The 12,227-nt window shown below is 44.9% G+C and overlaps 1 protein-coding gene across 1 annotated transcript in view; it reads right to left on the bottom strand.

Moving 5' to 3' along the window:
- MUC19 (mucin 19, oligomeric) overlaps window positions 1-12,227 on the bottom strand; it is a 58,515-nt gene that overhangs the window by 1,609 nt on the left and 44,679 nt on the right. The window contains exons 31-33 of the mRNA XM_061582765.1: window positions 10,058-10,095; window positions 7,179-7,289; window positions 1,333-1,372 (exon numbers count right to left, since the gene is read on the bottom strand). Of these exons, the coding sequence (XP_061438749.1) occupies window positions 1,333-1,372; window positions 7,179-7,289; window positions 10,058-10,095 (189 nt within the window). The remainder of the gene's footprint in view (window positions 1-1,332; window positions 1,373-7,178; window positions 7,290-10,057; window positions 10,096-12,227) is intronic.

Genomic DNA, 12,227 nt, shown 5'->3' with positions numbered 1-12,227 from the left:
CAAAACATATATTACAGATTTTGCTTAAGAGCCAGGCATTAATAATGATTATTTAAATAAGCCAACAGAACCATAATAAAGAGGATCTTGGTGAACATGAAGTTTCACAAGCTGGATAGAAACAGAGAAGCCACGTTTCACAGCTAAACAAAACTCAGGCAGGATGCACAACAGAATTACCCGGGTTGTCATGGAAAGAGAGCAAAATTTGCCCCTTCAGACTAGGATCACGCAGGCAGGTTTCTGGCCACATATGTTTAAATGCCACTTTAAAAGCAATAGCCTCTTTCCAGAGCCTGCCCCAGGCCCCGGTGCTCCCCTTCAGTGATTTGCTGCAGGATTGCTCCTGTGGATTGCATGGTGATAGCTTCAGAGCCCCCGCCATTCCCTTGCTTCAACCTACCTTTCTTGGCTGTTGTGCGGTTTCGTGCACAGCACTGCCCTTAACCAAGATGGCGGCTGAGGTTTCCTTAAGGGGTTGAATCCTCTGCCGCCATCTCGGCTTACGGCAGGGATGCGTGTGCGTAGCACACATGTGTGCCATCAGCCAAGATGGAGGCAGAGGCTTCAGCCCCTTATGGAAACTCAGCCACCATCTTGGGTAATGGCAGCGCTGCGTGCACAACCACACAACAGCCAAGAGAGGTAGGTTGAAGCAAGGAAATGGCAGGGGCTCCGGAGCTTTCGCCGTGCGATCCATGGCAGCGATCCTGCCATGAATTGCAGAAGGGGAGTGGAGGGGACCCTTAGGGGCCCTCGGCCAGGGGCCCACCTGGCTGCCCTTTGGAGCTGGCCCTGCCTCTTTCAATTGATTTGTTAAAACCCCAAAAACTGATTGATCCCTGCGAAGTAACTCCTTTATCGGTGATGGGAAAAATGTTAACCCATTGAAAGTGAGGACTTAGAAGCATTGCTGTGCTTCTGATTTGCCTTCATTATATCACATAGTCTGATTGGCCGCATGGTATAAATTTTTTTTTTTTACAGCAATTGACTGTTTCCTTGGCATCTTTGAGTCCTTATTCTTCTTTAATTTCATGATGTGGAAATTTTCTCTAGTTAGTAGCAGTGTTTGATAAAAGTGCTATGAATGTCAGCGCAAAATGGTCACCATAGGACGCAAAAAAAAAAAAAAAGAGGTGTCTGGATTCCATACCAGAGAGGTCCTTCACAAAAAAAGTACTAGTTAGTAGGGTCTAGTCTCCTGGTTACCCAAGTTAACAATAAATAGAAACTTAAACATGTAAGTAAGATAATATATTACCACTGCTATCTATATGCTAGCAATTATATATTATCATTCTCAATGTATAGTGAGAAACGTATACATACAATCATAGCAGCATTTGTTCTCATGATATATTCTTGTACCCTGTTTTTAAAAAGAACAAACGTGCAGTTAGACTATATATACATTTATCAGGCTGATTGCACACACTATACATTTTGCCTGGATTGCCTGCATGTTGATCACAGCCCACTCCCAGGAAAACAGAAAATATGTTTGCAGCCCTCTCCCTAGCATTTAATGGCATATCTAAGACCCAAACTCATCACATGTAGGAGATCGAGATGGAAGAATGCCTGCATCAAAGGCTGCCCTTTGGGTCCTTGGGAACAGCTGCAGCACTGAGGGACTGGAGAAGACCAGCCCTCAGAGTGAGCACTTGCGCATTTGGGTCAACGCTCCTCTGCGTTGCTGTCTCTTGAGACAGCTGAAGTCCCTGCTAAGTGCTGCAAGACTGGACCCCCTGCCTGACCCTGACTCCAGAGAGAGGCTGCAGTTAATCTTGCAGCCTCTTGCATCAGCTCCTGGTTGGGTCAGGGGGGATAAACGTTTGGTTGCCCTTGGGCAGCAGGTCTGCCACTGGCAAGGTCACCACAGAAGGGGGAGACACTAAAGGGGTTTGCCCCTTGGGGAGTCCCAAGGGTGTAGGTGCTACCCCCTGCTATTTTTTTTAAACCAATCCAGAGCAGATTGGTAGTGGGAGGGCTTATGGCACATGTGTAGTTCCTGTGCAGGTCAAGAGCCTGTGCAGTGAATTGAACAATAGGAGAAAGCTGCCATATGCCTTCAGAATGAGAGTCTGTAACTGGCAGAAGGCTAGCCCTTCGTGGGTATTAGACGAGGGGGAGTAGATGTGCCCTGTTTGAAAGATATTGAGTGGGTCTGACTGTTCCCAATTCTCTCTGAGACCTACTGGGATAACTGGTTCAGGTAGGTTTTGTTGGTGGGCTCTTGTTGGGTTCATATCAGGTGTTTAGGAGGAGTCTTAGTAAGGAAGAACATGGATGATGCCACCCCAATTTCAGTCATCATGGATAGAGGGAGGTATAGCCATGGGGAGGTGGTGAACTACCATAGAAGACGAGGGCAAGGCTATCTACGCCTTCTTCCCCACTCCCACTCCTCTCATGTATGGGTTACTCATTGCTCATCTGCTGTACCCATTGGCTTCTGTGTGGTGGTGCTGAATGCCAGATCAGTGCACAGTAAGACCGCACTCATCCAGCCGATTTGGTGTGCATTATCGAGACCTGGGTGGGTGAGCTGGGAGGAGCTGATCTGAACGAGCTTTGCCCACTTAGATACTCAGAGCAACACCAGCACAAGCTGCAGGGATGGGGGGAGGAGGAGTTGCTGTGGTCTACAGAACTTCCATCTTTGTCACCAGCAAACCACTCTGTCTTGAAGCTGGCTGTGGGGGCCTGCACCTGGTGTTGGGCCAAGGAGACAGTAAGCTAGGGTTGCTACTGGTGTACATCCACCCTGCTGCCCAGCAGCTTCTCTGACTGAGGTGGTGGAGGCCATCTCAGCTGTGGTATTGGAGGAGACCAGAACAATAGTCCTGGGTGATTTCGATGTCCATGCTGAGGCTGCCTCTAGTGTTCCGGCTTGAGACTTCATGGCCTCCATGATGGCCATGGGGCTGTCTCAAGTTGTCACTGGCCCGACGCATAGGGCAGGGCACAACCTCGACTTGGTTTTTGCTGCAAATGGAGGAAGGGGTGGTCTGGAGATAGGGGGTGGATGTCACCTCATTGTCATGGTCAGACCACTTCCTGGTAAAGTTTAGACTTATGGCTCCGATCCTCCCCTGAAGGGGTGGTGGACAGATTAAGATGGTCCGCCCACAGAGACTAATGGAATCCACAGGATTCCTGAATGCCCTTGGGGAGTTTCCTGTAGATAGAGCAGGCGACCCTGTTGAAGCCCTTGTCATGCTGTGGAACAGCAAGGCGAGTTGGGCTCTTGACACTGTTGCCCCTGAGTGCCCTCTCCGGCATTGTGGAGCCCAGTTTGCTAAAGGCAATGAAACAGGCTGGATGATGGCTAGAAAGCAAATGGCAAAAGATGTACTGTGAGGTTGATTGGGCACATGTAAAACATCATAACCATGCCCACTGTGTGGCGCTGAGGGCAGCGAAGAAGGCCCACTTCTCTGCCACCATCTTGTGGTTTTCATGAAGTAGGCATCCCATGGAGGTTTTCCATATTGTCAGGGGTCTATTGACATAAATTCCAGGAAATGGATTTTTAGACCCTTCAGAGGCCCACTGTGAATTGTTTGAAAGCACTTTGAGGGTAAAATTGCTCGTTTCGATAGCAATCTTGATGCCCCATCCACATCTACTGTGGTGAGGTGGTGGAGGCCATCTCAGCTGTGGTATTGGAGGAGCCCAGAATGATAGCCCCAGTGAAGTTTCCACTGCAATGTCTGCTGCAACTTCTCGGGAATGGCTTCACTTGATGTGGCCTGATGATGTGGACAAGGTGCTTGTGAAGATGTGGCCAGCAACGTGTCCTCTCAACCCTTGCCCTTCTTAGCTTATTAAAGCTTGCCGATGGGTTTGACCGAGTGGATCCGGGGTGGGGTCAAGGCATCATTGAGGGAGGAAGTGTTTCCAGCTGCCCTGAAAGAGGCCATGATCCAACCACTCCTGAAAAAGCCCACCCTGGACCCATTGGTTTGCGACAACTACCGATCTGTCACAAATACCCCCTTTTTAGGGAAGGTGATTGAGAGGGTTGTCACGCAGCAATTGCAAGTACTCTTGGATGAAACAGTTTATCTTGACCCATTCCAGTCTGGGTTTAGGTCTGCTTATGGGACTTAATTGGCCTTGGTCGCCCTGATGGATGACGTTTATCGGGAGAAGGACAGGAGAAGTTATTCTTACTTGATCTCTTGGCAGCTTTTAATACCATTGACAGGATTTACAGAAATATCCTTCTGGGCCGACTTGGTGAGATGGGTATTGGAGGCATTGTTTTACAGTAGTTCTGATCCTATCCAAGTTTCCCTCTATTCAGTGCTGGTTAGGCCTCATCTTGAGTACTGCATCCGGTTCTGGTCTCCGCACTTCAAGAAGGATGCAGACAAACTGGAACAGGTTCAAAGGAGGGCAACAAGGATGATCAGGGGACTGGAAACAAAGCCCTATGAGGAGAGACTGAAAGAACTGGGCATGTTTAGCTTGGAGAAGAGAAGACTGAGGGGGGATATGATAGCACTCTTCAAGGACATGAAAGGTTGTCACACAGAGGAGGGCTGAGATCTCTTCTCGATTGTCCCAGAGTGCAGGACATGCAATAATGGGCTCAAGTTGCAGGAAGCCAGATTTCGACTGGACATCAGGAAAAACGTCCTGTTAGAGCCATACAACAATGGAACCAGTTACTAGAGAGGTAGTGGGCTCTCCAACACTGGAGGCATTCAAGAGGCAGCTGGACAGCCATCTGTTGGGAATGCTTTGATTTGGATTTCTGCATTGAGCAGGGGGTTGGACTTGAAGGACTTATAGGCCCCTTCCAACTCTACTATTCTATGATTCTATTTCTAGGGTTGTTTTCAGAGAATAGCATTGGGTGATTGTCTTTCAGCCCCCTGGCAGTTGTGCTGTGGGGTGCCACAGGGTACCATCTTGTCCCCCATGCTGTTTAACATGTATATGAAGCCCTTGGGAGCAGTCATCAGGAGATTTGGGGCAAGGTGTCAGCAGTAGGCTGACGATACCCAGCTCTATTTCTCTGTAATATCTGAATTGGGACAGGCTATGCTAGCCCTGGATTGCTGCCTGGACTCAGTGGTGGACTGGATGAGGGCCAGTAAACTGAGTCTGAATCCTAGTAAGATGGAGATGCTGTGGGTTGATGGTTTCTGAGTTCAGATAATTGGTCAGTTGCCTGTTTTGGATGGGGTCGTATCCCCTCTGAAAGAGCAGGTCCGTAGTCTGGGGGTACTCCTCAATTAATCTTTGTTACTAGAGGCCCAGGTGGCCTCAGTGGGTAGGAGTGTCTTTTACCAGCTTTGGCTGGTAAGATAGCTGCGGCCGTTTTTGGATCAGGATAGCCTGACCACTGTTGTCCATGTACTGGTAACATCCAGGCTGGATTACTGTAATGTGCTCTCTGTGGGGCTACCCTTGAAGTTGGTCTGGAAGCTGCAGCTGGTGCAAAATGCTGTGGTGAGACTGCTCACTGGGGCAGAGTATCGCCAACATGTCACCCTGCTGCTGAAAGAATTGCACTGGCTACCTATTAGCTACTGGGCTAAGCTCAAGGTTCTAGTTTTGGTTTACAAAGCCCTATATAGCTTGGGACCAAGATACCTGAAAGACCGTCTTATCTCTTATATATTCAGTCAATCACTGCGCTCTGCAGGTGAGGGCCTCCTGTAGACATCATCTTATCAGGAGGTCCATTCCGCACAACATAGGAAATGGACCTTTAGTATAGCGGTACCTACCCTTTGGAATTCCCTCTCCTTAGATATTAGACAGGCGCCATCTCTGTTATCTTTTTGGCGTGTACTGAAGACCTTCCTCTTTCAACAAGCATTTTAAGTAGAGACTTTATCCCATTCTGCATCTATGTTGGAATTTCTTTTTAATTTGCTTTTAAACCTTTTCTTTCTTTTTTTTAAAGATAGTTTTAAAGTTTTTTAAACAATGTTTCCAAAGATGTTTTGTTTTATATATTTTAATGTCTGTTTTTATGATGTTTTAAAGTTTTTTTTAGTGCTTTTGTTTGCCGCCCTGGGCTCCTACTGGGAGGAAGTGTGGGATATAAAATAAACAAATAAATAAATGAAGTCTCCAGCGCTCATCCTCTCCCTGGCTTCAGTGGTGCACAGAGGAGATGAAGCAAGTTTTCCAGCCTGTTGCAGACCAACACGCAGTCTGCATGGCACACCTGTGCCTGAGATGCCGTGGCAACTGAACTCAATGTGGGATGGGCCAGTAGAAGTAAAGTGTCAGAGGTGAGATCCATGTGAGAGCGGCAGAAAGGAGAGGGAGGGGAGAGACAAAGAGAGCGAGGAGAAGAAACACAGTTGGGAGTGCCGAGACACCTGTGGAGTAAAAAACAGAAAGGGGGAGTAATAGAGGTGGAAGAAGAGTGAAAGCTGTGTGGGATGCAGAACCAACAGGGAGGGAGGGTGAAAGACATATTGGGATAGGCCCCTGGTTGTCCAGAGAGAACAGAGAACATGGTATGCGGTGCAGTGAGAGAAAGAGGGTTAACCACACACATGGGTTAAAGAAAACCCACTGAGTTACAACTGTAACAAAAATGCTTTCCCATTAATGCAGCCCTCTTGGGTTTAATACAAATGTAATAGCGGTCATGGACATTCCTGGCCTACATGGTCACAGACAACAGCATCTTAACCCCACAGTCTTGCAGTTGGTTGTGTCCTCCTTAAACAACCATCATATCTCAAAACATAGTATGTAGAATCCTCACTGTGGAGGGAGAATTAAGCACATTTTACACAGATGGAGGCTTACACTTTACCTATTTGCCCATGCATCTGCTATGGTGCATTTGGCATGCTTTTTCTGAGCCCCAAATCCCTCCTCCCCCCATAGTTGCCTTGGGTGAGAAGGAAGGCTAAATACAACTTCCTTCTTTCTCCCTCTGCCCCATAACTGTAGGATAGGAGTAGCCAATGTGAAACCCTTCAGGTGTTGTGGACTGCAATTCTCATTATCCCTTACTATTGACCATGCTGATAGGGTGTGACTAATGGAGGTCAAAAACATCCAGAGGACCACAGGTTAGAGGGAAAACGATCCAGCTTCCCTTCACCTCTGAGGAATTTCCTCATAAATTCTGCATGGTCTCTAGCCACTTGTCACCATCTATACTTCTCCAAGCCTGTTTTCCAACATACGTTGTTGCACCACCTCTGCCCAGCACATTCTTCAACTTCTGTTTTAAAGCCGTCTGCGGTACAGGTGTACTTGAGGCACGGATTGCTGGGATCCTTAAACTTTTCTCCAATCTAGAAAATAAAAATAATTAAAGGCAGCAGTGTTGAGACCCCTGAAAGCCAAACTGTGTGCCCCAAGCCAGCAATTCAACAATATTTAATTCAGTGCATTCCATTATTCTGTTGAAACTGTGATTCACATCACAGGAGTAGCTTTCAATGATGGTAAAGCATTAAAGAGTAATTTCTAGTATTTAGGAATGGACAGTCACTTCAGATAAGGCTTCCCATTCATAGAACTGGAGCCCAGTAAACACAGCTCCGGGACGCAACAAGACCTCCAGGGCATGCCATGCAGCTCTAATAGTCAATATCAATTAGTCTCTGTTTGACAATGTGCTTGGCTGGCTCAAAGTTTATAGACAACAAATAAGAAGCCGAAAGCCCGAATGAAACAACTGTTTATAGCAGTTCCTTCATCCAGGTAGTCTAAGTCCATCGTCATTTGGAATAACAAAGGAATTGGGAGTCAGCAAAAGATAATGGTGAAACAAACTGAATGCTTTACCCTTAAAACTTTTAGAGGGCAGAGATAAAAAAGTTCCCGTAAATAACAGATACTGTCCTTGTAATAACGAAGAAGTGGAGTCGCATGTTATTTTTAAATGATAAAAAACCCCAAAAACTCAGGGGGCTAGAGAAACTCTGGTTGCATCCGCATCATGCATTTAAAGCACATAGCTTCCTCCAAAGAATCCTGGGAAATATAGTTTACCGCTCACAGACCTACAGTTCCAACACCCTTAACAAACTACAGTTCCCAGGATTCGTCAGGGGAAGCCACGTGCTTTAAATATATGGATATAGCCCATTATACAGTCTTTCCCAGCACAATATTAACAGTCTTTGCTGATAATTTTATTGGAGGGCTGTATTTTTTTAATTACTAAGCAAGCAGCAAATTTTCTAAATACTGCAATTTCCTTTAGACAAACCATGACTGCTTTCTGATCTGCCCAGACTTGTAACTATCTTATGTATTTTACTTTCTGTAACTTTTTATTTGTGGTCAGTGGATCATAAATAAATTATATTTGTATTCAAATAGCCTTTGATGAGTTTAATTGGTTTAACATTCAGACCTACTCACCTTCTTTTTGGTTATTTTAAAATGCTAATGTTGGGGAAGAGAACATTATTTTCCCAGGAAGTCAGTATTCAAGGGTGTTTCTGGACAGGGGCTTACTTTGCAAATGAGTAGCTGGCAACAGGCTTGTTTTTTACTTAAAGATTATTCCAAGAAAGGGTAAATAGCATTTCGATACCCGTGATGTGTGGACGCTACAAAAATATGGATGAGGTGCTCCCATTCCACAATAAACACTCACCTGGAAGCCTTGTACATTTACTTTTCAGAACATTGTTGATTTTACTGCTTCCAGAAAATGAGGCATTCCCTGAACCAGCTTCTGTGGGCCAGACCTTATTGCTGTCCTGAGGAAAAATATCTCCTCTGAAGCAGCTATTTGCATCTGGTGGAGGTGAGGGAGAAATCCCCATTTGACAAATCACTCTGCAGCCTTTCAAGTCACAGTGTATACGGTGGCAGGCCAAATGGAAAGGCAGAAAAGAGGAGGGGCCAAATTCAATAGATGCAAGGACACATTTTTTTGCCAGTGTGTGTGATTTTTTTTTAAATTGAAGCATGACATAGTATGTGTAGGGGGAAAAAACCTCAACAGGCCAATGAAGCCCATTCATTTCCCCATTTTAAGACAGTGGTGTGTAACGTGTGGTCCTCCAGATGTTGTTGAACTCCAAGTCCCAACAGGCCCAGCCAACATAGCCAATGGTTGGGAATGATGAGAGTCGTAGTCCAATAACACCATGCTGGTTACCCCTGCTGTAAGTCCTTGAAAGAATAATTGAGAACAGATTCCTTCAATGACTTACAGAGCAATCCAACTCATGGGAAGCTGGTTGGGGATAATCAGAGCTGTAGTCTAGCAAAAGCTGAAGGGCCACAGCTTCCCCATCCCTGCTCTAAGACAACCTCCCCCAACCTGTTTGCTCTCCAGATGTTGTTATCTACAACTCCTGTCAGCCCCAGACAGCATAGGTGTCATAGTCTAAAACATCTGGAGGGCATCAGGTGGGGAAGGCTGGTTTGGGCTGTAGGCAAAGAATCTGTGGCCACTCAGATGTTGCTGGACTACATTTCCCATCATCCCTGACTGCTATATAAGCTGATGGCTGACAACAATATCTAGAGCAGTCTTTCCCAACCTTTGGGTCCCCAGATGTTGCTGGACTACAACTCCCATCAGCCCCAGCCAGCATGGCCAATGCTCAGGAATGATGGGAACTGTAGTCCAGCAACATCTGGGGACCCAAAGGTTGGGAAAGGCTGATCTAGAGAGCCACAGGTTGCCCACTCCTGATCTAGGGCAGCAGTTTCTCAAACTTTCTAGCTTCAGGGAATCCTTTTGTTAAGATTGCCAGGTGCAAAAAGAGGTTCCTTCACCTTTTATAGTTGTGTAAAAGGGGAGGTTTCATCAGCTCTGGTTTGCATGACAAATTCCCTATTCTGCATAACTATTAAAGGTGCAAAGTCCTGCCCCCTTTTGCATTTGGCCACTCTCTGTTTCCATTAATTTGCCACAGGCAGAGGAATCTAGACAACTGTTTTCAGCACTGAATGGTAATGAAAAAGAACATTGCCTAGGATTAGACACTTTCTGTTTTCAAAGGATGGTGTCAGTAATGAAATGTTATCCTCAAACCCTCACTGTGAAGCATCACATCTGTTACAGTACTCTTTATGTGTGTATTCAGCTCACCTCATAGTACTCATTTTGAAACCGACATGAGGTTGGTTCTGAAAGAAAAAAATACAGCGTTATCCAGATGCTGTGTTTTGCACATATTACACCTTTCTACAATAGTTGTGGCATTGTTGAAAAGCTAGGAGCCTCATTATTCCTACAGAACCAAAAAAAAGCACCCACATAAAGCAAGAGGAGCAATACCTTTACTGGATTAGCTACTGTTCAAAATGCTGCAAGGACAACCTTTCCAGGTCGACAGAATTCTTCATCCATATAATCCCAGTTCCAGCTCTCTGGAATGAATCACCAGCTGAGTGTGATGTTGAGGAATCTACCGAAGACATTCTTGTTTATGAAGGCTTTCCCTGAAGCCGGTCATTTATGGAATGTCTATTTTATACCCGATTAAATTGCTTTGCTATTTATATGGATGGTTTTATTGTTTTTAGAGTTTGTGGAATTGATTATATTGTTTTAGAGCTTGTTGAACTGATTTTGTTTTTAGAGATTGTGTTTGTGAGTTTTATTCTGTTTTATCTTGTACACTGCTTCAGTGGCTTGTGCTGTGAAGCAATCTATAAGTTTGAATAATAATTATAATAATAATAACAATGCCGTAGTGAGTTCAATTAGACTTACTCCCAGGAAAGTGTACATAGGATTGCAGCCTAAATCACCTTACAAATATTAAAAGACAGCATGTTAATAATGTGTTTCAAACAGAGCAATAAAATCATGAGAAAAGCTTGTTCTGCTAATTTTTTATTACACAGTCTCTAAATGAGATGTAGTGAACCTGCAGGTCGTATCTGTCCCCCCCCCCCGATGATTTCTGGTGGGCTCTGAAGTCCCCCAAGATTTTGGTGATAGCTGTGTTGCGGTTTTTATTCTTTTCTCTTGTTGGGCAGCAAGCGGTGATGTTGAGCCACATCACCATGCTGGTAAGAGTGGAGAGGTCTCAACTTCTCCGCCCATCCAGCAGGTTGATACAGGGATCTCTCTCTCCTCTGCATTTTTTAGTTTTGGCACCTCTTTTTACCTTTACAAAAGGGTCCCTTCTTCCTCTGGCACCATTTTTAGAAAGTCAGCGCTATTGGTAGAAAGATTTGGAGAAGTTTAGGAAGCAGGACAGAGCGCTCCTCCCAATTTCGTCTCTGATCTTCAAGCAATGGGACCAGCCTTCTAAACAAAGTGTCTTTTGCAAAGGTAAAAAAGAGGCCTTGCAAAGAAAAAAAGATGCTGTTGAGTGATTCTGTGTGTCTGTTGCTGAGTCCCACTCTCCACTCTTCTGTGGATATGCGCAGACTGCTTGTCTGATCCCTCCCCTGCCTCTAAACTCTGCTGAGTCTGAGTGTGCATATGTGCTGCTGGGTGTGTGTGTTTGTGTGCACGGGCACTTGGAGGGGCGGCCTACCCTCAGTGTGGTCCTTGAGCTGAAAAAGGTTTGCCACCTCTTGCTTTAAATGTCTAGGATTCCTTTTTTCTGGGGTTCAGGAGAGAGTAGCATCCATAAATATAAGTGACATCAGCAGATCGCCCTCAACCAGCAAAGCCGCAGGCCAAAGAGATACCCTCACTTTGCCTGCCATGCCTACCAATTGCATCAGAAGCAACCTGATTCAGCAAAAACGAAGGAGCTGAAGGAAGGAACAATGCATCTTGGACCCTGCACCATTTCAGTTTATATAATAATAACTTAGAGAAAATTAGGCTATTTGTTGTGCAATCCTTTTTATGTCTCCTCAGAAGTTAGGCCCATTGATCTTAATGAGGTTATTATTTCCTGGCAAGTGTGTGAGAGATTGCAGCTTTGATTTCTTAAATGGCTTGGAAAAACTTTTTGTCTTATTTGCAGTGTAATAAATGCAGTCTTACGATATCTATATCTATTTTTTTAACAAAGTTCTGACCATTTAAGTTCTCTCCGTTTCTCATTTTTCCAATCTTAAAATCAATTCTCTACATTTCTGCAGAAATTTGTGATTTTTTTTAAAACAAATCCTCATGAAAATTCTCCAGCATTTTAGTGCAAATTTCTCCTAATAAAACACATTTTTGTAACAATTTTTTGACTAATGTACACATTTTTGCAAACAATTTCTTGTCATATAATGCATTCTTGTATTATCATTTTGAACAAGCATTTTCTCATATGTTCATTTTAATGCACACTTTCCCCACA

This window comes from Rhineura floridana, chromosome 8 (genome assembly GCF_030035675.1).
Source record: "Rhineura floridana isolate rRhiFlo1 chromosome 8, rRhiFlo1.hap2, whole genome shotgun sequence".
Lineage (NCBI taxonomy): Eukaryota > Metazoa > Chordata > Lepidosauria > Squamata > Rhineuridae > Rhineura > Rhineura floridana.
This window is presented reverse-complemented; position numbering and strand designations above follow the sequence as displayed.